The sequence below is a fragment of the Triplophysa rosa genome, linkage group LG11 (assembly GCF_024868665.1).
Source record: "Triplophysa rosa linkage group LG11, Trosa_1v2, whole genome shotgun sequence".
Lineage (NCBI taxonomy): Eukaryota > Metazoa > Chordata > Actinopteri > Cypriniformes > Nemacheilidae > Triplophysa > Triplophysa rosa.
Genome location: NC_079900.1, coordinates 16,171,271 through 16,197,130, shown reverse-complemented (window position 1 = coordinate 16,197,130; position 25,860 = coordinate 16,171,271). Strand labels below are relative to the sequence as shown.

The 25,860-nt window shown below is 38.9% G+C and overlaps 2 protein-coding genes across 3 annotated transcripts in view; both read left to right on the top strand.

Annotated features, from left to right (window-relative positions):
- myo15aa (myosin XVAa) overlaps positions 1-18,757 on the top strand; it is a 38,678-nt gene extending 19,921 nt beyond the window's left edge. The window contains exons 22-64 of the mRNA XM_057347170.1: positions 78-253; positions 334-418; positions 858-911; positions 1,592-1,673; positions 1,753-1,883; positions 2,013-2,108; positions 2,196-2,431; positions 2,511-2,689; positions 4,118-4,190; positions 4,532-4,723; positions 5,555-5,661; positions 5,866-5,954; positions 6,605-6,728; positions 7,325-7,525; positions 7,671-7,735; positions 7,866-7,976; positions 8,151-8,223; positions 8,310-8,448; positions 8,557-8,647; positions 10,717-10,867; positions 10,988-11,103; positions 11,196-11,255; positions 11,367-11,442; positions 11,634-11,749; positions 12,690-12,808; positions 12,909-13,050; positions 13,132-13,243; positions 13,693-13,898; positions 13,984-14,126; positions 14,233-14,305; positions 14,423-14,495; positions 14,594-14,667; positions 15,377-15,459; positions 15,541-15,671; positions 15,783-15,877; positions 15,965-16,042; positions 16,135-16,231; positions 16,358-16,518; positions 16,758-16,891; positions 16,985-17,118; positions 17,209-17,342; positions 17,971-18,111; positions 18,271-18,757. Of these exons, the coding sequence (XP_057203153.1) occupies positions 78-253; positions 334-418; positions 858-911; positions 1,592-1,673; positions 1,753-1,883; positions 2,013-2,108; positions 2,196-2,431; positions 2,511-2,689; positions 4,118-4,190; positions 4,532-4,723; positions 5,555-5,661; positions 5,866-5,954; positions 6,605-6,728; positions 7,325-7,525; positions 7,671-7,735; positions 7,866-7,976; positions 8,151-8,223; positions 8,310-8,448; positions 8,557-8,647; positions 10,717-10,867; positions 10,988-11,103; positions 11,196-11,255; positions 11,367-11,442; positions 11,634-11,749; positions 12,690-12,808; positions 12,909-13,050; positions 13,132-13,243; positions 13,693-13,898; positions 13,984-14,126; positions 14,233-14,305; positions 14,423-14,495; positions 14,594-14,667; positions 15,377-15,459; positions 15,541-15,671; positions 15,783-15,877; positions 15,965-16,042; positions 16,135-16,231; positions 16,358-16,518; positions 16,758-16,891; positions 16,985-17,118; positions 17,209-17,342; positions 17,971-18,111; positions 18,271-18,372 (5,055 nt within the window). The 3' untranslated portion in view covers positions 18,373-18,757. The remainder of the gene's footprint in view (positions 1-77; positions 254-333; positions 419-857; positions 912-1,591; positions 1,674-1,752; positions 1,884-2,012; positions 2,109-2,195; positions 2,432-2,510; positions 2,690-4,117; positions 4,191-4,531; positions 4,724-5,554; positions 5,662-5,865; positions 5,955-6,604; positions 6,729-7,324; positions 7,526-7,670; positions 7,736-7,865; positions 7,977-8,150; positions 8,224-8,309; positions 8,449-8,556; positions 8,648-10,716; positions 10,868-10,987; positions 11,104-11,195; positions 11,256-11,366; positions 11,443-11,633; positions 11,750-12,689; positions 12,809-12,908; positions 13,051-13,131; positions 13,244-13,692; positions 13,899-13,983; positions 14,127-14,232; positions 14,306-14,422; positions 14,496-14,593; positions 14,668-15,376; positions 15,460-15,540; positions 15,672-15,782; positions 15,878-15,964; positions 16,043-16,134; positions 16,232-16,357; positions 16,519-16,757; positions 16,892-16,984; positions 17,119-17,208; positions 17,343-17,970; positions 18,112-18,270) is intronic.
- A 1,915-nt stretch (positions 18,758-20,672) lies between these two features.
- The window catches only part of llgl1 (LLGL scribble cell polarity complex component 1), a 35,344-nt gene continuing 30,156 nt past the window's right edge, over positions 20,673-25,860 (top strand). For both annotated transcript variants that reach the window (XM_057346138.1, XM_057346137.1), the window contains exons 1-2: positions 20,673-20,910; positions 22,214-22,311. In XM_057346138.1, coding sequence (XP_057202121.1) covers positions 20,830-20,910; positions 22,214-22,311 — 179 coding nt within the window. In that variant the 5' untranslated portion in view covers positions 20,673-20,829. The remainder of the gene's footprint in view (positions 20,911-22,213; positions 22,312-25,860) is intronic.

The window sequence follows — 25,860 nt, the reverse complement described above, 5'->3', positions numbered from 1 at the left end:
TAGACTCAAAGGGACAGTTTAAAATTTTTGGGTGGACTGACTCTTTGAATCCCTCTCTTGAATCTCTTTTTTGTCAGTTGTTCATGAAAGAGGATGCATATTTCCTGTTGGAGAGTAAGAGGGACAGAGTCAGGCATGTAGCTGCGTTGACTCTGCAGCGTTACACAAGGATGTTCTTCGTGAGAAAACGCTACACGGACTTCCGCATGAAGATCATATGGTTGCAGGCCCGCTGCAGAGGCTATCTTGCAAGGTACAGACCATTATTTTTCTGTCTATATAACTGCTAGGACCTTTTTATATTCAGAATGCTATTCATATTAATACTTGCAGGAAACAGTATATGAAAATGAGAGCTAGTCTGGTGAAATTACGCTCTCTGGTCCATATGTACGTTGACCGCAAGCGGTACATTAAGGTGAGAACAATATATCTTTTTTAGGGCTGTCAAAAGATTAATCGCGAATAATCGCATCCAGAATAAAAGTTTGTGTTTACATAATACATATCTGTGTAATGTGCATAATAATTTTGTATTTATTAACACATACACATCCATGCATATATTTAAGAAAAATCTAAATATTAATAAACATTTATATATAATTTCAATTATTGGTAAATATAAATAAATACATGTAAATATTTCCTAAATATGTATACTTGTGTATGTGTTTGTATTTATAAATACAAAATTAATATGCACAGTACATAGACATATGTTATGTAAACACAAACTTTTATTCTGGATGCGATTAATTGCGATTAATCGTTTGACAGCCCTAATATTTTTACGTAGTGATCAGGCTGAGCTGTATTCCCGTGTATAACTGTTTCTTCTTTTTATTTGATTGTAGCTGAGATATGAGGCCAGGAGGAAGGCAGAAGAGGAGCAGCGGAGAATAGAATTGGTTATTATGGCTTTCTGTCTCTAAGTGAACCATGTTTAAGTGAACATTGTTTACTCAACAACGATTTTAACTAAAAACTGAAAGCTTTTTTATGCATTTAGCTGTTCATAAACACACAGTCGTTTCTAAATGCTAAACTACAAATACATCTTGTGTTTTTTCACAAAGTGACATCGCTGACTACTGGCGTATGTGTTAATACAAGATAATGCAGCTTTTTTTATGCGGATCAGTGTGAATAGGGATTATTTTGACAGTTTTGTTGTCTTTACAAGAAACTTTTTTTCTCACATTTTTAGTACAAGTATCCTAGGGACAGTTAAACTTTTATTCAAGGATGTAACCACATTAGGAGTGTCACACACCAAGGGAACTCTTTCCTCACCACCAGCATTTCTAAAAAAGTTGCCAGTCAGTGTCAACATTTTTAAGTCACTTTCACAAAACTTTAAATGCCCCCAGAATATTTTCTTCTGCTTGAACATACAATATAACAAATGCGGCTCTAACGTGTAACAGTGAAAACATGGAAAGCCGGAAAAAAGTCATCAATGACTAAAAATCTTGTCAGGGGTGTGAAAAGAGTGACACAACCCATACTGATATAGTATCTATCGATATATAACTATTTTATTTTTTATTAAACCTTAAAGTACTTACAGTATAGTCTTTCTTTGCAGGAGCTGTCAAGACGAGAAGTGGTCAACGTCACTCATCTTGTCATCCCAGCTGAACTCGGAGCATTGCTGCAGGCAGCCGCGGGTACTGCAAAAACAGTTCATGTTTAAAATACCGCAAAATATCTGCACACTGCATCACCTCTTACGTCTATGTTTTTAAGGCGGTAGAGAGCTTCATTCTGACTGCCTGGCTCTGGTTCAAGCTCCGACTGTTCAGGTTGAGTCCCAGCTCACGCTGCCTCTTGACATCAACAACAACACCATCTCTAAACTTGTCCAGATTTACTTCAAAGTAAGTCATCCATTGCCCCAAAATATTTCACATTCAGGTTTTCAGTCAGGACTAGCATACTGTATGTTGCAATTGTTTGATGTATACATTTATAATTATAAATATTGAATTGTATTTAATCTTGTGTAGGAGCCAAAGTTTGGAATGTTAACTGCACCCTTGAAGGCACCACTAACCCACATTGATGATGATCTTACACACGAGGCTCTAGACATGTTTGTCATGGTACAGTTTATTACTATATTGTTTTCTTTTGCCTTTCCCCTTTATTATACACACAACCAGCATTGTGTTATGTTCTTTCCCTTGTAGATCTTGAGATTTATGGGTGACCCACATCTGAATGGAGCCCAGGAGAATTTGTTTGGAAACTACATCATCCAGAAGGGACTCACCAACCCTGGCTTACGGGGTGAAATTTTGTGTCAAATTGCCAATCAGGTTTGGAGAAACCCCAACCCGGACAATTCAGAGAGGGGATGGCTGCTGCTGCTAGCCTGTCTGAGTGCATTTGCACCATCCGCTAAAATGGAGAAATACCTTTTGAAGTGAGTAACTTTCTGGTATTCATGTCTGGGAGGTAATAAACTAAATGCATTGATTGATTTTGGCTTTTGTATGCATTAGGTTTGTCTCAGATCATGCGTATAATGGATACAAAGCTGTCGGCCAGCACAAGCTAATACAGGCCATGCAGAAGTCGCTGTATGGACCAGAAACAGCCAGGACTTACCCACTATCCCTGCTGGAATGGACAGCCAATAGGAAGAAAGCAAACATGGTTTTGCAAGTGCACTGTTTTGATGGTGTGTCAGAGTTTCACTTGCACTGTATGGGCCCTATTGTACACCCGGCGCAAGGCGCAGCGCAAGTGATTTTGCTAGTTTCCGCCCGACGCAGTTCTCATTTTCCCGTCCTGTGCCGCGTTGTTTAAATAGCAAATGCATTTGCGCTCATTTGTGCACTCATTTGTGCGCCCGTGGGCGTGTTGGTCTAAAAAAGAGGTGTGCTCAGGCGCATTGTTGGTGAGGTGCTATTTTGAGGAACTGAAAATAGACTGCGCCATAGACCAACTCAAACCTGGTCTAAAGTCTAAAGTCAAAGGCGCAATATTTTTTTAGTTATTTAAAGAGCGCATTAGGAATATGCGCCTATAGGAGGGTGCACAGTGCTCGTACATTCTGCTTATTACACACAGAGGGACGCGCAGCAGAACACAACAATGCCAAATATTACAAAAAAATGGATTAGAATGTAAAATATTATTATTGTGGACATAAAGATAAAAATCCGGCTTTTCCTGTAGACGGTCTGCTTGCGAGCTTTAACTTCCTGCACGAGCAGACGCCTTTCCTTTCTGGAGAAGTGTCTGCTCTTCCGAATTCCGCCATGTAAATAGCGAATCCACCATGGCGCGAGCGCAACTGGCTCTTAAAGGGAATGAGAGATGAGACTCTGATTGGTTTACTGCATGTTTGGACCACAAAACACCCCTTACTCATTAAGAGAATCGGGACAACCCATTTAGGCCATGCGCCCGGGCGCGCCGACCGTTTTCCCGTCGTTAAATTAGCAAAGTGGATTCAGACACACCCTGAGTGCACCTGCGCCGTGCGCTTTAAACCATGCGCTTAGATCGTGAAAATAGGGCCCTACGAGTTTTCAACACAATCAGGAATTCGTAAGTATTTTACGAATGAATTTGTCCAATCTTATTTGTACGTTTTAGTATGATTTGCTTTCATGCCAGTGACGTTAGGTTTAGGGCCTTGCGTTTTTCTAAATATTGTACATCTTTGTAGGATTCACATCATACGAATTCATACGAATTAGCCACCTAGTACAATAGTTACGCATTCTCTTGAGATCAGGTTGGAGTTTCCTCCGCAGGGCAATGTTTTTTAGTAATGACTCTATTATATAGAAATTGCCTAACATAATATGTTGAGATCGCTTTTTTTTGCACAAAAGATACACACACATTATATAAACAGAGTAAAACTGAATAAATACCAAACAGAGCACCTTTCAAGCTCTCAGTGTGTCTGGCATCACTGTAATTTCCTCGAATCATCATGGCAGCTTCCTTTGTATCTCAAAGCCCTTAGTCAATTGTGTAAAGCTCAACTATATCAGATGAAACCTGATCTTTGGTGCTAAACAGAATACACGAGTGAGTTCGCTCATACACGCCTGTCTAACCACAGCTGTTAAACGTCATGTTGTATTGACAGGTACATCTTTCTTGTGCCCTGTGCACTCATGGACGAGCGGAGAGGAGTTGGCTGCAGATGTTCTACAGCACAGGTACACAACCAAGACACATATAATTTAGTTTTTTAAAGCTGTGGATGCACCAGTTTTCATAAAACACTTTCCATATTATGTTCTTGTTTCAACCATTTTTCATCCTTCATGTTTTCATCTAAAATTCCTCTCATTGCTCAGTTTTAACCGATGTAGATGCTGTAATGCTTCCATCTATTATTCTTTACAGGAAACTCATTAATATGCTGTTTTCCATGTCATTAGTTCACATCTCTTTCTTTCGGGCATGTTAGGATATGTATAGTGTATAATGAGTCCTTCTTTATCTCTTCCATCTGTAATTTGGCTGAAATGAATAGCTCCATTAATTGGCTCCACAGGGGTGTGACGGAGGCTTGGAAGGGCTGCTCTGTTATCATGAAGGAACACGGACAGTGGGCGGAGCTTGCAGGGCACGATTATGTCATGGACTTGATTGCAGACATGGAGCTGATGAGAAATTTTCCAAAGCAGAAGTCTTACTTCATCATCTCAGCTGAGAGCCCCAACAGGACCAGGCCCAATGCTGGACTGTGAGTGTCTCTAGATAATACTTGACTACAATACAGCACATGTCAGGTATAGCAGTTCATCCAAACAATACATTTCTTTCATTGAAACAATATGAGGTTGAGTAAACAAAGTCTTTTTTTATGGTACAGTAAAAGTAGACATAAAACTAGACTGTTGCACGGATCTTGCCATACATGGATGGTTTATATTCAATTTATATTGATATTAACCGCAGCTGTCATGATGCTAAAAAATAAGCCAAAGAACAAAAAAAGTGTCATAAAAGTTTATCTAGTTTATATAAAATGATCAAAATTTGTTGTTTACGTGATTCATGTACTTTTTAATTATCTGTCAATTCAGCGTTTTATTTGGGATAAGACTAATTGTGTGCATATTGTAAATTATTTAATGGTTATCAAGTAAATACACTAAATAAAAAAAGATTTAATCATCCTCAAGGGCTGTGTGGATTTAAAAGGGTGTCTATAGTTTGTGGTTAAAAAAATCTTTTTAAAGTAAAATCTTTGCAAATAGTTCAATGCATTGAACAATAAATTCCACAACCTTTGTGTGTTAAAATGTAAAGGGACAGTTCACCTAAAGTAACGAAATTATCAAATGTTTACAACGTTTACGGTATGTGTTTTTGTTCTTCATCCCAAACACAACTCACAGAATTGGGTGTGTTAGGTTTAAAGTGTGCGTGCAAATAATCAAACATTGACAATAGTCGGTTGTATTGGGAGCACTGGGGGACCCCAAATAAAATTCTGCTTAGGGCCCAGTAAAGGCTTTGGCTGGCCCTGGTTTAATGTATAATGTTTTTGCTTTTTTGTAATCTTCCACAGGGCTCTGTTTGGAAGTGGATTCGATTCAGATGATGACAGCTCATTTCTGCTCCCGCAGCCGATGCCGAACTCCAGCCTCCCAGATTCAGATGGATATTACAGCCACGGTCAGCTGTTTTTGTTAGCTTTTAAAGAAAGGGTACTCCATGTCAATGGCAACACAATTTAAAAAAAATTGTAAACTGTCACTTTAAGCTACTTTTAAACATTCAAATTTTCTATAGTTGTCCATACATTGTATGTTGAAATAGTCTGGTTATTAAATTAATTAATTAATTTATTTCTGCCTATAACCTGTGGCCGACCAATAGAATCAGACTTCAGTGAGGCTCCAAATCAGAAAGGCATGGATAGATATCTTGACAGCCTGTTTGATCCAGTGCTATCTGATGTTAATGAGGTAAGTCTTTCTCTTTAACTCAGCAGTTTTAAACAACCTTAAACTATATTTATATTACTTAGACATTTAACATACCTATTTACAACTCTACGGGCAAGCAGCTTAAAAACACGTATACCTGAAGAAAACATTTGGTCATTGGATCCTCAGAACGTAAGTGATTGTGTATGTGCTCGTTTGGCACCAGATCACCTACATTGAAGGTGATTGAGTTACCAGTTTACCGTATCTCTCACAGCATTGAATCCCACCTAATTTTTTTACCATTAGCTTTATCGTTTAGTGCACATGCCGTGTTTTTTTAAAGAAAAAAAATGCTAAAATATGCCACACTATTTTATTATTATTACAGTATATTATAAAAATATGCCACACTAATTCATTATAACAGTATCTGCAAAATATATTACTTTACATTAAAAAAGACAATTGGTTCATAAATAGATGGTTTCTGATTACATCATATACTGTAAATAATAAACAAGGGTGTTGTAGCCTGGCCCAGTCTCTTTGCTCACAGTAAATGTGCCATGCTCCTCTTACAGGGTATAAGGTACTCCCCTGGGGAGATTGATTTCTCATATGACTGAGCAGGGAAGGGTCCAGCTCAGGATGAGAGCCTGTTTTGCTTTGCCTTATCTGCCATGCAGGATATGGAGAAGTCATCCAGCATGTCCAGCCGTATGAAGGGAGCTGGTGGGATTGGAGGGGAGGATGATGACCGGGAGAAGCACCTCACCAACAGACCTTATCCCCCAGGACTGCAGCCTGGTGGTGAGTTCTGCATCCGTTCTCATTTTGCACTCTGCTTACCACCTATCAATTATTCACAGCTACCCTGGGGTCAATTGGTACCTAAAAGCTATTAAATGCAAGCTAAACATTTGGACTTGCAAATCATTTTAATGCTCTGCATGACAACTGACCAAAGGGGTGTTTAGAGTGATTTAGTGTTTTGGTGATTTTAAGTAACTGTGCTTATACAACAGAACACCAATCACCAAAAGCCAAAGAAGTTGTGTTTTAAATGTTGGAGCTTGCAGCACTTTCTGTAAATGACCGACATGAGCTGTATTTCAATTTCAGCAATATCATTCATTTCTATTCAGGGTTCTCACAGACATTGACTTCTGGTAATCAAGCTGTGTTTTCTGAATATGAAAAAGTTTTGGAAGTAAATATAGTCTTCAAGAGTTTTTTATAGTGACAATATATTAAAAAGTGTGGGAACCCTGTTTGATAAATATAGGAGACTGATGCTGCTGATTGGGCTTCATGTGACCTCGAAATCATAACCAATTAATTTGCATGAAATCATTCGATAAAGCTTTGACATAGAGGTCATCGCTTACCATATTTACTGTTCTCAGCGGTGCCAGTTCTACCTGTTATGGGAGGAACAATGATGCCACCTATACCTATGCCAGCTTTGTCCTCTGTGCCACGTGCACCTGCCCCCACTTCCGTGCCTTCGGTTCCCCCAATGCCTTCAATGCCAGCTATGCCAGCTTTCCCTGCTATGCCGCCTTTGCCAGCTTATCCTAATGTGCCACCGATGCATGATATGTCAGGTATGGATGCTGTGTTGTTCACATGGGCGCTTGGCACATAAACTGTTTCTGTGGGGTGATTGATTCAGGCATTCTGATCTGCTTATCCATCATTACATGCACTTTCTGGTTTGAGTTTTTTATGTGGTTTTGAAAATCTTTAAAGGCGTAGATCCAGCTGTCTTAGCACAGCAGCAGCAAGCCATCATCAACCAGCAAGCCATCATACTGGTGAGTTACTAGAGGAATGCTTCTTTTGTCATGCACCACACTCTACGGTTGACTACCCAATGTTAGAGAACAAAGCTTAGATCTTTAAAATGAATGTGTTCAAGTGCTCAGCCCATCTAATGTACCACAGGCTCAGCAGATGACAATGCAAGCCATGGCCCTCCAGCAGCAGATGTATAATTCAGTGCACCACACACCCAGTGAGCCCATGCCAGCTCCACGTTCTAGCCAATCTAGTCCAGTGAGTATCACAGCATTGATGACAAGATCTCATTAAATATCAATACACAAGAGCATTGATTCTATTAATAGATTATTGACCAATCAAATCTATACAAAACCAAATAAGAAAACAGTTTTTGAAAAGCATTGGTCATGATTTCCAATTATCACATGTGTCCTATTTTAAAAACAGACTAAGCAAGAAACCGGATATTCTTCATACAAACCAGCCTCCCCGTCACAGAAATCTTCACCGCGGCAGCACAGTATGTCCTTATATCAGGCCGTTTATTCCCATTTCTATTTGATTAATGAAAGTGACTCTTTCATCAGTGTTGATATATTTCCAAAGGCCCGACTAGGAGGGAAGCACCAACAGCAGTGGTGAGATCCACCGTCTCAAACTCAGAACATTTAGAACCGAGTCATAACATCAAAGACATCATCAAACAGTATCAGGCCAACCCTGTAAAACCAGTAGAGCCTCCAAAGTGAGAACATTTTGATTGAAAAACTGAAGCATTAATTCATAGAAAATGAATGTTTATCTTGAAATTCATGTGCAAAATTTACTGGGTTTGATCGGTTTTGTAACACAGAAGGGAAGCTAAAGTGTTTCTGAAGAAACCTGACCCTCATGATGAGGCGATGATGATCCTTAAGGACCAGATGAGTGCTCCACCTGCACAGGTAGACTAATCGTGTTAGCTGATAGATCAACTCCCTTACAAAAATGTTTTTTCAAGTGTGCTATAAGTATACTTACTTAAAAAAAATAATAAAGATAAGCGAGTATACTTTTAGCCAGTGTTGGGTGTAACTAGTTACTAAGTAATTAGTTACTGTAATTTAATTACTTTCCCCTTGAAAAGTAATGTAAGGGATTACTCTAATTTTTCTGTAATTTAATTACAGTTACTTTGTGTAATATATGTGTGTGAAATAGTGGAACTGACATCAAAATTCAAAGTCTAACTTTAAAATCTGTGCTTTAATGTATAATTCTCACATTTGTAATACTTTGGTCAGTTAATAAGAGTACTTTATGTAGTTTTATAGTATTTATTTGAATGAATTAAAAGAGCTGTTTCATGTCTATCCTTGAATCACTTAACTCATCAAGGTTGATATAGGATATAGAAAGTAATTAGTAATAAGTAATTAAATACTTTTGGAGAGAGTAATTTGTACAGTAATCTAATTACACTATTGAATATGTAATTAGTAACTAGTAATTAATTACTTTTTCAGAGTAACTTGCCCAACACTGCTTTTAGCCTACTTTTTATGCACTTAGAAATATATTTAAATTACAGGTATACTTGACTTTTACTGACAGAATTTTTTAAAATTGAGATTCACTTAAAAACAGATAATGAAGTACTTGAAGTATACTTGGGTTTTTGGTTCAATTGTTTCACATAGTTTTATGTACTGTTGTATAAACACATTTTCAACTTTATATTATTACACTACAATATAAATAGTAAACTACATGAATCACTTTAATAAAACTTACAAATATACTTGCAGTATAAAAATAACTAAACTATACTGAATACTTCAAAGTGAACGTTCAAAAAATGTGCTACGAATATTGAACTAGCAAACCATCAGGGGTAACACTTTAGTATGGGGAACACATATTCACTATTAACTACACAATTTTTCCTTAATAAACTCTAAATTTGCTGCTAATTAATACTTTGTAAGGTAGTTTAGGTTTAGGTATGAGGGAGGGTTAGGGGTTGTAGAATATGGTCATGCAGAATAATGCATTAATATTTCCTTTATAAGTACTAATAAACAGCCAATATGCAAGCTAATAGGCAACTTGTTAAAACTGAGAATTGTTCCCCCATACTAAAGTGTTACCAAAGTGTTACCTCAAACTTAAAGTGTATGCATCAAAAAGTATACTTTTATAAACGTTGAACTACTACATATTACAGGTATACCACTAGAACATAGTGGCCCGGTTTCACAGACAGGGCTTAGTAGACTAACCCTTAGTGAAATTAGGATATTTAAACTACTTTTATAAAAATGCCCTAGTAAAAAACATTACTGGTGTGCATCTTGAGACAAAACAATGGCGCTGACATACTTTAAGATGTTTTAAGGCGAGTTATTTTTAGTTAAGACTGCTCAAACATTCATTTTAGTCTGGGATTAGTCTTAAACCTTGTCTGTGAAACCGGGCTCACTACACACAGTAAACATAAAGTCACAATGACATTGTTCCTATTTTTTCCTGAAATATTGCAGCGTTTATTGAAATAGCTTATCAGTGTGGGTCATTCTCTTTTTAAAATTCATGTGACCTCATAATCTTAAATTAAAAATCTGAAAATGCACTTCAGCCCTCTAGTGACTATCCATCTCAGATGACGTACGTTAGACGGCTTGGGAGGAGCATCTGTTAACTCCTCCTCTTCAACTGTCAGTCTGCTGTCAGGTCCATTTCAAAATGCAAAAGCTGTTTTTATACATCCAATTAATTCGCAGTGCAAGCCACGGGCACTTTTTTTTCAAACCACTTTATTCCGTTTCTCTCGGAAATGCGTCAGAAAATGGAAGTAAAAACGATCGCAACTTCCAGTTTACAGGACTTTAAAGTAAATTTGAACTTTACCCAAGTATACTTAATAAAATGAACTTGAAGGATACTTATATTTGGAAGGGCTAACAGAGAGAAATCAAACTGGAGCAAACAAATATTACCACTGTAGTTAATGTTCTGTGTCTGACACAACCAGAGAAAGAAGGTCTACGCTCCAGTCTCTTCCTCATCATCTGCAAAAGAGTTTGACTATGATGGTGGACCACTGAAACCAGCAAAGAGCATCAAGACAAAGAGATCGCCTCCTGTACCAGCTGTCAGTCAGAGATTCCCGGCCCCTGCTCCTGGTAAACTTAGATAATGTCTATTTGAGATACCGGATCTGTTATATTGCTTCAGTTTATTATGATTTCAATAAAGCATAATTTATTGGCACATCTGTAGCACTGTATTGTGTTGCATTACAGTATCCAGAGAGCTGCCGGTTGAAGAGGAGAATATTCAGACTCAGCTGCACAAGAGGAGCAGTGAGGAACACTACACTTACACCAATGTGCCCTGGAAAATCTACCTCAGGAAAGAGGTTTGTGTGTGTCACAATGGGTCGATGAGACTGTACTTTTATCTAATCATTACAGGGATAATGAAACATTAAAGTGGTGTCTTGTATTTTAGGTTTTTTATCCGAAAGACAGCTTCAATCACCCACTGGTTCTGGACCTCTTGTTTAAGCAGGTTTGTTTGTTGTTCTTTTTCATTTATTATGTACAGTATTTGTTTCTAAATATATTTATGGTTATTTTTAACAGTTTAACAACTGTAATTACGAATTTACTTTTATATCAGATTGTTCATGACACATTCTCTGAGGCTTGCATTCGCATCACAACAGAAGAGAGGCAGACTATGAAATCCCTCTTTGGCATGTATTAATTCTCTTATATTAAAACTGACATCAAATAAATTTTACTTTGCTTACATTTTTATATTGTAAATACAGCTTAAATCAGCCTAAGAAGGTTTGCTGGTTTTATCTGATTTAAGCTGCTGGGAGCCTGGTTTAAGTTTTTCTTAATAAGGATGCTCCTGTTGTGTCTTATAACTTTATAACAGCTGAACACAACATCGACATCAATGCCACTATCCAAGACGAGAATGTAAAGAAGAAGACTGTGGTTGCTGCAAGAGACACCTGGGAGATCTACTTCTCACGCCTCTTCCCAGCATCTGTAAGATCATCCCAATTAAAAAGACCAGCTCAGACCAGCATGAATTTCCATATCGGCTAATGCTGGTTTGGTATTTGTTTAATTCGGTTGTTCTTTATTTACTTTATTTAGGCCTATCTTTATGTATTTCCAGGGAACCCCCCCATGCACATTTACAACAATATACTGATCCCTGCCTATACTTAAATTTGTTGATATAGTAATCAAAATGTATCTTTAATTAAACCAAAATTTTGGTATGGTTTGGTAACAAGCACAGTAAGAGAGGGATAGAGCAGCAAGATTTTTAATAGATTGAGATCATTTGTTTACTCCCTTATCATAGCATTCTAAGTGTATAAAATAAATCTCGAAGCAAATGTGATTCCGTGCCCCTAACAGTTAAGAACGCTTAGCTGGTGGACCAGCAAAACTTAAAGGTGCAATGTGGAGATTTGAGCGGCATCTAGACGTGAGGTTGTGAACTGCAACCAGCCGTTCACTCCATCCCCCCTCCCTTTCGAAGCACTAAAGCAACTGACCTAGCACAAAGATGAAGTCACATTTTCGCTTCTTTGCCGACGGAGATGAGCAGTTTGTCCGTTTAGGGCTACTGTAGAAACAACATGGTGAATTCCATGTAAGTGGACCTGCGGTGTGTGTAGATAGAAATACCTCATTCTAAGGTAATAAAAACATAATGCTTCATTATCTTTATGCACCTCTGAAGACATAGTTATGTATATACTGTATATTGCATTTCTGTCAATAGATCCTCTAAAAAATGACACACTGGACCTTTGAAAGAACTGCTTGGCCAAATTTGGTTGTGCAATTAAAAAAAAGAAAGAAGCAGCATATCAGTGTCTTACTAGTGTTTAAAACACAACACAAGTTTGTGACCAGCTTAAAATGTTACTTGATAATAATTCAAACCTTCTGTCTGTCATTTCTTGAACAGGGCAGTGTTGGCACAGGCGTCCAAGTGCTGTCTGTGTCTCACAGGGGGATCAAGCTTTTAAAAATGGTCAGGAGCAGTGCAGTAGCCCCAGATTACTTCAGAGTTCTTCGACCTTATAGGTACTATCAGACTAAAACAATTCATTTCAATTACTTAAATTAATGACTAGCGATGTATGCATCATGTCACGAACGTGTGATCGTCATTGATCTCCTACAGCTACACGGATATCTTGTTCGTCACCATTCCCTCCAAGAACATGCTGGAGTTCAACCTCACCAACGAGAAACTGATTCTTTTTTCCGCCAAAGCTCCTCAGGTCAAAACCATGATCGACTACTTCATCACGGAGCTGAAAAAGGTGGGCTTTCTCATCCGGTGACTCATGGCACAGATTATTGGTTGTAGTAATATGGAGTAACTGTGCTCTCTCCTGCTGTAGGACTCAGACTATGTAGTTGCTGTGCGTAATTACATTACAGATGACAGAACCCTGCTGAGTTTTCACAAGGGAGACATCATACGGCTGCAGAAAATGGAAGGGCTGGATGCAGGTGAGAACAAGATTGTTCACAAAGACCTTCGTGGACCCTTAACATGCTTAAACAATCAGAGTTTGGATGTGAAATGTTAAACATGAAGGGGAGAATGCTGCTTTTTGAGGTCAAAGGACGTAATTTTTGGACCCCATGGCTCTTTCACAGGCCAGAGTTATGGTTGCATAGTGAAAAAGAAGGTGATTCTCCTGGAGGAACTGAAAAGAGACACACCTGATTTTGGTGGGTCGGTGTGTGAACGCCTGCATGGAGTGCTGTTTGGATTCTTGTTGTACTGTTTTATGGCTGAATTTTGAAGGGACTGTTTAAAAAAAAAGTTTTATCATATATTATGTATCCTTAGTTGCATGGGTTGAGACCTCTTTGCGTTTCCTAAGCTTGATGGTTGCAGTGATACTCTCTGTCACACCACACACACTTAACAAACATATGTGTTTCGTGCCAAGGCTGGAAGTTCGGGGCCATTCATGGGAGATCTGGGGTCTTTCCTGTGGAGTTTGTACAGCCTGTGGCTGCTCCTGACTTCATTAACATTCCTGTGGACAAGAAAGAAGAACCCAAGAACAAGCAGGGTCGTGTGGCCGCCTCGGCTGCCATTGCTGTGGCTGTGGGATCTGCTGCTGCTGCTCATGAACTGGACCGCTTCATTGAGGTCAAAGTTCTTCACATGAATGTAGTCTGAATGCTGCTTTACACTTGGAACTAAGAGATGTTGTGTTGCTGCGTCTGACCTCCAGGTGGCGTCTCCTGTCAGTGAGTATGCAGAATCTTACACAGAAGGTCCTGAATTGGACATTGATGAAAGAATCTTACAGGACAGCCAGTACAGCATGGTGGAGTTTGCCAAGAAATATTTCAGAGGGGCCCAGAGAATAAATGGGTCAGTTGATTACATCATAGATAAAACTGTATATGAAAGGAATTGCTAGTTTAATATCTGTGTTTTCTTTGTGTATTGCTAAGCTATGATTATGTTTGTTCTGCAGTGATTCATACAAGAAAAAGTCAAAGAAAGGAAAGGAATCCAGGGACCCAGCAGAAATGGTGAAATTTTCCAAGGTGCGAAGCGCAATATCATTTTTGAACATGTCACGTAAATTTAAAGACAATGAAGCAAAATCTCCGAATGATATCCTATATTTTTTAATGCATATTCTGTTTGATTTGGTTGTGTAGTCTCCTATTCAAGAATCCCTGATCGAGTTCACAGATGCATACTTGAACAAAGTAGCTTCTGAGATCTTTATTGGTAAGTGAAATCTTCTCTGCAAACATTCTCGGTTTTCTTTTTTCTGTCATCTTCCAAATTGTAATATGTTTTCCCCTGTAATGAATCTTTTTTTTAAGCTATAATGAAGTTTATGGGGGACTACCCGATGAAAGGCCAGTCGGAGCAAGATGTTGTCGCTACAATCCTAAGGGTATATAACTCAAAATAACCGAAAACCTCTTTTTTTTAATCATTTTACATGAATGCACACAAGACTAAAGTACACTTAAAGGTGCAATCTGTAACTTTTTTGCGTCAAAATGTTTAAAAGTCAATTATGAAGTAGGTACATCGGAAATCAGTGTCTATATGTTACTTCAATTCACAAATGTAAGCATATAATTATGATTCTGTTATCGGGCTGGATTTTGCAGGAAATGTTTGATATAATTTGACCAGTTTACCCCAAAATGAAAATTCTGTCTTCATTTACTCGCCCTCAAGTTGTTCCAAATCTGTATACATTTCTTTGGTCTGATGAAAACAGAGAAAGCTATTTGGAAGAATGCTTGTAACTTGTAACAGTTCTTAGCCACCATTATACCACAGTAGGAAAAATGTATACATTTCTTTGTTCTGTTGAACACGAAAGAAGATATTTTGAAGAATGTAGAAAAGCATACAGTTCTTGGGTACTTTTGATTACCATTATCATTTTTCCTACTATGATAGTCAATGGTGGCTAAGAACTGTTTGGTTACGAGCCTTCTTCTAAATATCCTTCTCTGTGTTCACACATAAATGTATACAGGTGTGGAACAACTCGAGGGTGAGTAAATGATGACAGATTTTTTGGGGGGGTGAACTGTCCCTTTAATGCCTTCAATACCCGATTCTGACATTCTTCATCTCCGTTACAGTTGAGTGGTGAGTTTGGGCTAATGAGAGACGAAGCTTACTGCCAAATCCTCAAGCAGATTACTGGGAACACCAGCTCCAAAACGTATGAGTGAGGACAACCCCATCAGAACCTGTTTCATGTTCCATGCATAGGGTCACAGACGTGTTTTACTCTGTTTCACAGGGAGAGTTGTCAGAAGGGTTGGAGGTTGCTGTACATCTTCACGACATACTACAAATGTTCAGAAGTGCTCAAACCATACCTGCTTAAATACCTTCAAGATGTCTGTGCAAGCCAAGGGGTTCACTATCAAGGTATATACAGTAGATGTTGCAACTACACGTTACAGCTTTTTGAGTCAAAACGATGAATTATTGATTAATAGTCATGAAAGAGGCTGTTTATGTATATTTTAATGTTGGAAGGTATTGCTAAGGCTTGTGAGCAGAATCTAAGGAAGACTTTCCAGTATGGGGGACGTGTCGCGTACCCTAATGGCATGGAGCTAAAAGCTATACTGGTTAGTTGCACATAACCTGTTTTAAATGTCGTAGTGAGAATTTCCCACTGTATTTTATTCAACTAAACACAATTTGTTGATTTCAAGGCTGGAAGGAGCTCCAAGCGCCAGCTGTTTCTTCTTCCTGGTGGAATTGAACGACATCTGAAAATTAAAACGTGCTCAGTACGATTTTTTTGCCTTTACTCTCATCAATCACGTATTTCAGTACATCATAAGAGTTTAGGCTAATCCACTTTGGTTACTTTACCGTAAAGGTGGCTTTGGATGCTATTGAAGAACTGTGCTATGAGATGAGTCTGCATAAACTCGAGGCCTTGGACGAGTATGCTATATTTGTGGTCACAAACAGAGGTGAGTTGAAAAATGTTGGCATTGGTTGTTAACATACAGTAAGCTGAGACTCTACAATTCTTAGCAAAATGTCATTTCCCAAAAAATGAAAGTAATACACTAATAGAAGGCTGTGCTTTCCTCCAGGTCAAAATGTCCGGCCACTAAACAAAAGGGAGTACATTTTAGATATTGCTATAGAGTCGGAAAATGTTGATAGCAACTATGGTCTGTGGTTTCGAAGAGTGATCTGGACACAACCACTGAAGTTTGACAATGAGCTTGGAGTGACTGTGCATTACAATCAGGTTATTCTCTACATTATTTCACTTGTTTTATGCTGTTTATCGTATAATTCAAAGGTCTAAGGCGCTTGTTCTTGTTTGTCTTTTTCTTTTTCTTTTTTTTTTGCTTATGTTTGCAGTCTAAAAAAGTAAAAATAATCAAAAAAAGAACAGCGTACAGATTTGGAACAACACAATTACTTTTTTTTGGGGTGAACTGTTTCTTTAAGGCTACTAATGTGATCTTCATTCACATATTGCAGGTTTGCCCTGACTATGTAAAAGGTCTTCTCAATGTTATTCCACACGGTAAAGCCAGTGAGCAGCAGCTTCAACAAGCTTCAAAACTGGCAGCTCTGCATCATCGTGCCAAGGACTCAATCTACCTCCCCACACTGTAATGCCTCAAAGTCTTAAATGCTTTGTATGTACATCACAGCTGAAATGTAATGATATACATCACTAACCTTCTCTTGCACACTGTCATCAGCCACGAGGTTCAGGAATATATTCCCTCTCAGCTCTATGGGCTTCTGAGGGCCCAGCAGTGGCTGAACATGGTGACCCAGCATATGCAGCAGGTGCAGCCCCTCAGTCCTCATCAGGCCAGAGCTCAATTTCTGGGTGAGGACTTGATTTATAAGCGCAGCTGACGTTGAGACATACTGTCACGTATTCACAAGGTTGATTGGTATGGTTGTGTCTGTTTCTCAGGGCTTGTCAGTGCTTTCCCAATGTTTGGCTCATCATTCTTTTACATACAGAGCAGCAGCAACAGCACTATCGACACGCCGTGCATACTGGCTGTCAATCAAAACGGCCTGAACTTTCTAAGCAAAACCACTCATGTAAGTTTAACCCCTTGTTTTCTGATCTTTATTTATTAGACTTTAGGCAGCAACTTCACACATGCTGTTTATTTGTTTTTACACTGACTGCATACATGACTATAAATCACATGACAACAAAATGTGACAACAAAACCAGTCTTATGGGTCAATTTTTCAAAATTGACATTTTTACATAATCTGAAAGCTGAATAAATAAACTTTCTATAGATATATGCGTTGTTAGAATAGGACAATATCTGGCTGAGATACATCGGTTTAAAACTCTGGAATCTGAGAGCGCAAAAAATCAATATATTGAGAAAATTGCCTTAGAAGTTGTTAGTCAGGGGCACTGTGGCAGACCATCCACTCACAAAAATAAAGTTTTTATATATTTAAGGTAGGAAATTTACAAAATATCTTCATGGAACATGATCTTTACTTAATATCCTAATGATTTTTGGCATAAAAGAAAAATCGATAATCTTGACCCACACAATGTATTTTTGTCTTTTACTAAAAATGTTCCCGTGCTACTTAAGACTGGTTTTGTGATCCAGGGTCACATATGTGTTTTACTGTACATGTATATTCAGATTTCTGTATGCAATGTGTAGACTTAACAGCTGTTTGCAATGTCCCTAAGGAGCCAATGGTGAAGTTCCCACTGAAGGAGGTGCAGTCCACCCGTACACAGAGACCCACAGCTGGCTCCAGTTACCCATATGTGGAGATAATGCTGGGTGACCTAATGTCTCAACGCATTACACAGTTACAGCTGGACCAGGTACGAGCTCAAGTACCCTCGTTCAAACATCATGACATAATCTAATCGGGTCATTTTAATGACCTTTAAAAGTGTCTTGTTAGTCTGACTGTGTTATTGTCAATGTGAGCGACAGGGCTGATGTGGGCGGGGCTAATTTCTGTGCGATTGCTTTTACAGAGTCTTGAGCTGTGCCGTGTCATCGCCATGCATATGGAGAACCTGCTTTCAGTACGGGAAAAGAGGCTTACCCTGCCTCCCAGTGAAATTACTCTGCTCTAGTTTCCTTCTTACAGATGTTATTTATTACTGATTTTATGGCAATAATTGTAATTGGACACAATTAAACCCTTCACATCAAAACACACCTGTCATTTTTAATATTCCACATATGTCTGTTTGGCATTTCAAAGGCAAATTCCAGGATTAGCTTTTAATTTACATGCATTTTATTGGGTTCAACATGGCGCCATAATTTAAAACCTCTAGTTTTACATGTCCAGCAAAAGTTTATTTTTATAAAAGTGAGTTTTTTTTCAGCCACTGGTTTTGAATTTCTTTACTTATGCTGAAATTTTGATATGCACTACATGAGAGTATAATGCGTTATTTAATGTTAAAATATTGTATACATTTGTGTCATTATGAAATCGTGTATATGCAATGAAAATGCAACATATCATGTAATAAGTCTTTATTTTAAATAAAAATGTTCACAATTCTACATAAAAATTCTTGGAATGTTTTACTAAATCAGCTTTTTGGGTGTAATGCAGCATGTTATTTAAAACACTTAAGTTTCAAGATTATTTGTCTTATGCACAAGAGGTCAGTGAGAGTTGCATTGAAATGCAGACAATGTGCAAGATGTGAGGCTCAGACATCCTACAACAGTAAAACTAAAGAACAGCGTTAAAGAGTAATTTAAGATAAAATAGAATTTAGTATTTTCAATTAAGTGTGTGTATATATATATATATATATATATATATATATATACACTCACCTAAAGGATTATTAGGAACACCATACTAATACGGTGTTTGACCCCCTTTCGCCTTCAGAACTGCCTTAATTCTACGTGGCATTGATTCAACAAGGTGCTGAAAGCATTCTTTAGAAATGTTGGCCCATATTGATAGGATAGCATCTTGCAGTTGATGGAGATTTGTGGGATGCACATCCAGGGCACGAAGCTCCCGTTCCACCACATCCCAAAGATGTTCTATCGGGTTGAGATCTGGTGACTGTGGGGGCCATTCTAGTACAGTGAACTCATTGTCATGTTCAAGAAACCAATTTGAAATGATTCGAGCTTTGTGACATGGTGCATTATCCTGCTGGAAGTAGCCATTAGAGGATGGGTACATGGTGGTCATAAAGGGATGGACATGGTCAGAAACAATGCTCAGGTAGGCCGTGGCATTTAAACGATGCCCAATTGGCACTAAGGGGCCTAAAGTGTGCCAAGAAAACATCCCCCACACCATTACACCACCACCACCAGCCTGCACAGTGGTAACAAGGCATGATGGATCCATGTTCTCATTCTGTTTACGCCAAATTCTGACTCTACCATTTGAATGTCTCAACAGAAATCGAGACTCATCAGACCAGGCAACATTTTTCCAGTCTTCAACTGTCCAATTTTGGTGAGCTCGTGCAAATTGTAGCCTCTTTTTCCTATTTGTAGTGGAGATGAGTGGTACCCGGTGGGGTCTTCTGCTGTTGTAGCCCATCTGCCTCAAGGTTGTGCGTGTTGTGGCTTCACAAATGCTTTGCTGCATACCTCGGTTGTAACGAGTGGTTATTTCAGTCAAAGTTGCTCTTCTATCAGCTTGAATCAGTCGGCCCATTCTCCTCTGACCTCTAGCATCAACAAGGCATTTTCGCCCACAGGACTGCCGCATACTGGATGTTTTTCCCTTTTCACACCATTCTTTGTAAACCCTAGAAATGGTTGTGCGTGAAAATCCCAGTAACTGAGCAGATTGTGAAATACTCAGACCGGCCCGTCTGGCACCAACAACCATGCCACGCTCAAAATTGCTTAAATCACCTTTCTTTCCCATTCTGACATTCAGTTTGGAGTTCAGGAGATTGTCTTGACCAGGACCACACCCCTAAATGCATTGAAGCAACTGCCATGTGATTGGTTGATTAGATAATTGCATTAATGAGAAATTGAACAGGTGTTCCTAATAATCCTTTAGGTGAGTGTATATATATATATATATATATTTGTATGTGGTGTGTGCAATAAAAGTCCAAATACTTCCAAATAAATTGTGCTTCTCTTAAAATTCATCATCTGTTCGTAAAATTGCTATCTAAAATTATTCAAAAGTTACGACTGACTAGATTTCTCTGATTAAACCTTTTTACAATGCTTAATAATTGCCAATGACGCCAGGTGCCAGTGTGAAAATAAACCCAATCCACTCCACTTCCAGCCCAAGTTTTCCATACGCATTGTGCCTGGGGGCGTGGTTTACTGAATTGGTCACAGATTCTTGCTCTCTGATTGGCCTTCTTACGACGTGGTTCCTGTGAACTTGCCCTGTGGTCAAACTGCATAAACACGGAGCAGAAAACTTGCACGGTGTGAGGACTGGATACAAAAGAAACTGGAGCTTGCATGAAGGATCACATTGTTTCTCTGCACCGATTTAAACCTAACGGAATTTCTATCTATCTAAAACGGCGCGGGTTGTGTTGCATCTCTGATACGGCATCAGGATGATGAAGTTTAGGTTCAGACGGCAGGGAAATGACCCTCATCGTGAAAAAATCAAGCAGGATCTGTTTGCATTTAATAAGGTATGTGGGATGTACAGCGTTGTTGGGACTTCTCTTGCTCTCTCAGACATGCATACTGTTTCGGGTTGCATTTTAAATCGACAGAGAGACATTTAATCCACGCGTTTGTATTTTTCGGAAAGAACCCGAGTTATGAATGTAAACTAACTGCGAAGACATTGCTCTCAATGCAAATGATAACCAAGAAGCGTTTTACAAACATCACGTCCGGATATGCCAAAAGAAGCGCGTGAAAGTTGTTTGAAACAATTAGTGCTATAAATATTCAGTCTTTTGTATAATAAAATGATGAAATAGTTGTTTGCGTGTGACACGCATGTTCATGCTCATCAGATGGCGCGTTGTCTTTTTGACCTCAAAAAGTTTTCTCATGTAACTTCAACAGTTTTCATTTCAATCGCGACGTTTTTACGACGTTCACTTTATTGCACTCTTCTTACAATCTCTAATTTTTGTACACACCGAAAACATGCCCCCCCTTTGTACAAGTAACATTTGACATGAATAGCAGAAGCTTCGCAAGAAATGCATCGTTGAGTGGTGCTGGCGGCAGCAGCAGTGATTGTAGGGGTGTGCATGGATCTCTCCAGCCTAACGAAAAATGTTCAGCTCCACAGTGATTTCAAACCCTTTACTGAAGACCAGACTCTGGCACCCTTACAACACACAATTCCACTCATTTTACCCCTCTTCATCTGGGCAGCATGTATGAAATGAGATGTGGCTTACATATTGTAAAAAGACTCTCATTCGTGACCGTTTGCTATAGACACTGCTGATGACAATTTCTGGTGATGGTTTAAAGGGAAAAGAGCAGCGATGTGGTCATGTCATCACGATAAAGCGCTTTGACACTGTGAAATCTCACAGGATGGCCCTGTTATTTATCATGTCACACTTTGTCGGCCTGTGAAACGTGAACTTGCACCCTTTGGCCAACTAATTCAACTAATTTTGTTGAATTATGCACAAACTCTGTGTCAGTTTAAAGTGATGTATTTAAATTGACCGAAACATTCCCTCTGATTACATGTGTGGAATTGAATTTGACATACTCTGTCAAGTCTACTAGATTTCCTTCCTTGCTATTTGTGGTTATGTTTTTTGTTAAAACAAGGCAACCCCCTTCCTGTCACAACTGTCCCATACTGCATTGTTAGTTGTATCATCAGGTCGTATTAGAGGTCGATTAAGTGTTTTATAGTGTTCTTTTTGATAGATTTATTGTCAAAATGATCTGATGAAGGATGTGTTTAATTTCAGGTAGTGAATGAAATGTTGCTTCTTTTCCTTTCTTATTTAGACAGTCGAACATGGATTCCCAAACCAGCCAAGTGCCCTGGCTTATGATCCAAAACTGCAGATTATGGCCATTGGAACTAAATCGGGAGCCATCAAAATGTATCCTTTTGTGAAAGTGTAACTTTTATCGTTATTACCGCTCTAAAGTCTGAAATAAGACATATGGAATATGCAGTGACAAGTTTTATTTAATGTTTTCTCAAAGCCATTCTCTTTGGGTGTTTTCTCAACTAAATTCCTGAGGATGTTTTTTAAACCGTTTTAAAGGGGCTTTCTGTATGCTGGGCACTTGCTGGCTGTTTTAAAAGTTAAATAGTAATGATAAAGTAACTTTATTTGACGCAATTATTTTATTTAGTTACACGTTCTTTGTCATTTCATTTCTAATCATTTTGTCTGTTAGATTAAGAATTATTTGAGGTGAAAAGCAACTTGGGTAAACTGTTAAAACCTTTGGTTGTGTGTGAGAATCGGTGCCATTTTACATTTACGTTACATTCAACGTTGCATTCTTCAACGGTGTGTAATATAAAACTGCATTCTTATTGATCCTTCTCCAAACCTGCAGAGCATAAAACTATGCTGAGAAAGTTCTGTATGTACTTGATCACATGATGCAGTCTCACTAAATCGTGATGATTGTAATGTTGAGTAATCAGCTAATGTTAGTTTTGACACACACATTTATTTAATGATATTTGTGCGTCATTCCATTTCATCATTTTCACTTCTGTTTAGAACAATGATGCAATGAGGTGAGATAATGTCCTACTTATGCTTCATTGATTGTATTTAATTACTGTGGCTGTGTGGCTCTGTTGTGTTGAAAACCTCTTATTTAACTGAGGCGGACAAGGAGCTATCCGCCTTTGTACACACTGTGAACCATTGTTATTAAACGTTTAGAAAATACTATCTTTGACATTTTCCCCTTTGGCCTTGTCATATTTTCATATAGGTGACAATGTCCAGGCCCAAATGTTTAGGTCCAGCACATAAAAGGAATGTTTAGGAGGATAATCGCATGTAGATTCCCTTGGTGAGCGGTTGTTATCTAGTCTTCTGACACTGGATGAGTCAGATGGGTCAGAATAGCATGTTAAAGAATGTTGGATGTTCTCCATCCTCGTTTCCTTTTGTCCCGAGATGGAGGCTGAGATATAAGCATGATGGTGCTGTACAGTATAGATCTTTGAGCAGCGGTCAGGGCTGGTCTTAGGAGGCTGGTGGTGTCAGGCACAGCCCAGCTGAGAGTCGCTTGCCTCGACTCACTCAGCGGGGGGGGAGGCCTGGTGTGACAACTTGCCACTCACTAGATCTGAGTGAATATCTGTCAGCACTTCGGAGCTAATGCCTCATCTATCAGACAAGGAGACTCACGATGGAGAGAGGACAGAGACTGGTTGGGTGTGAAGGCAGGGGGTGTTCTGAGGTGGAGTAATGAGAGGTTTGGCTCTGGAAGGGTTGATGGAGAGGGAGTGATGACAGTTTGACAGGACGGTTAACCCAGTCTGACTCTATAACCCTTTAAACTATCTTTGAATAAAGGGACTAAAGCGCAGCTGGCATTTTTTTCAGCCGTTTAGGATTCACTTTGCAAGACTTGTAGACGTTCGCTCACGGAAAGTTTGTTTTAACAAGAGAACGTAATTGACTAGGTTTTATGTCAGTTTGTTTGTGGAGTTCCTTGGTTTGATTTTCAAATAGAAATTGCGCAACTTTACATACGGCATGTCTAGACTGCTTATTTAGTTCTTGCTGAATTCTTTAAATGTGGAGGATTCTAATCGTGTTATTAGTGTAGTCGTTTTGTCATAAGTGATCACACAAGTGGTTGTATAAACAGAAATCTCCGTAGCTCTGTCTGTGTAGAGTCACTTTTTACACTCTGAATTCAATATGCAGTGGAGATCGTAAACATTCGCCCCCAGACTAACTTTCAAGGTTGTGAGTAAACACTGGCTTAATCGATAACCGCAACCTGTTGGATGACAAAAACGGACAAAAAACATTTTTAAATATCATATATATATAAGATACGGTTATCATGCATTTCATCACTTCCTTGTGAGTGATTTGATTAAGTGCTTTTATCACCCCGAAAAATTGGAATACTGCTGTTGGTTGTTTGATAGACTTCCATTTATCTGGATTGGTTCCAGCTCCAGATGTGTGGTTTGCACATCAAAGGCTGGAGTGCTGTGATCTGCGTGACTCTGGAGTCCCGGTTATCCTGTTGTCATTCGGCAGTTCTCTGAGAGGGGAGCGGCCCAGTCTGAAGCACATCGTTGATCGAGGGTGCTGTCATTATAGTTTGTCTAGTTCATGTGTTAACATAAGATCTGATGGATTTGTTTATTCTGTGACAAGGCCAGTATCATAGTATTGATGTGTTTGTAGTTGTTTTAAAAGCATGTCCCTTTTCCCCCAGTGTTAAAATACTCCCCTGGTCAGTGACATTATGGCCCAACAAACGGTGAGCTTAAAGGGCTCACCCAAAAATATGAATTCTATCATTTATTTACCCTCATGTCATTGAAGTCTTTCTTCTGTGGAACACAAATGAAGATGTTTTGAGGAATGTCTGCATACAATGGTGGTCAATGAGGGCCAGTGATGTTTGGTTATCAACACTCTTTAAAATATTTTGTTTTTGTGTTGTCATGCAGGTTTGGAATGACATGAGGGTGAGTAAATGATAAAAGAATTAAAATTTTGGGGTGAACTATCCCTTTTTGCGTAACTTCCTTTTTCCCCAACAATTGCAGAAGTGTTTATGAAACAACTTTTTTTAATTTGGTGTCTCTTGGTTTTTTTTAGCTATGATTTAAATGCTTGACATTTTAAATCCACTTCATACAAAACCGCTTGCTAACCTTCTAAAGACCCGAGCGTGTAAATGAAATGTTTTTTTTTTGTTGTGTCTTGGCCTCAGATTAGTGAACATTCAAGTAACGTGAGCTGGTCTGCTCGTAAATGTGTCTCTGTAGCCACCACAAATTCAGGCACAGGGTTGGGGACCATATTTTAAAGCTGAAGGGGAGGACAGATGAGGGTTTTTAGCAAGGGAGGGTGGAAAGTAATGAGACTGCTGGGACAGAGAAGCTGATGGAAGTGCTGGGTTCACTCCTTAAAAGAATGTGTGTGTCAGTGCCCCGAGTTCAGCCTCAGCAGTAATGGCACATTCTTCAGGGCTTTTGTTGCTGGGCCCTGTCTCAAAGAAATCTTTAGAAATGGTTTCCAGGGCCACCATTGGAGAAGTCTGGGGATCAGGATGTGCTGATAATTTTAGTATCAAGCTCCTGTGACTGACAGTGCAGTTATTAACCGATCTCATTATAATGGCAAAATTAATTTGAATGATCAAATTGTGATTGGATGTCAAAGTTCAGGCTACTCGGATTTAATTAGTCTTTTTGGGTCATCATTTCGTGTCCCATGTTCATGATGCTTTCTCTATTGTCAGGTTCATGCTGACAGTGTTGTCAACAATAGAACAAATGGGGCCATGTCATTCTCGCTTGTCATCCTTTGGGCAGCACTTGGGTTATGTTAAAGGGACAGTTCGCCCAAAAATGAAAATTCTCTCATCCTCAACCTTTACTCACCCTCAAGTTGTTCCAAACCTGTATAGCAGGGCTGTAGTTA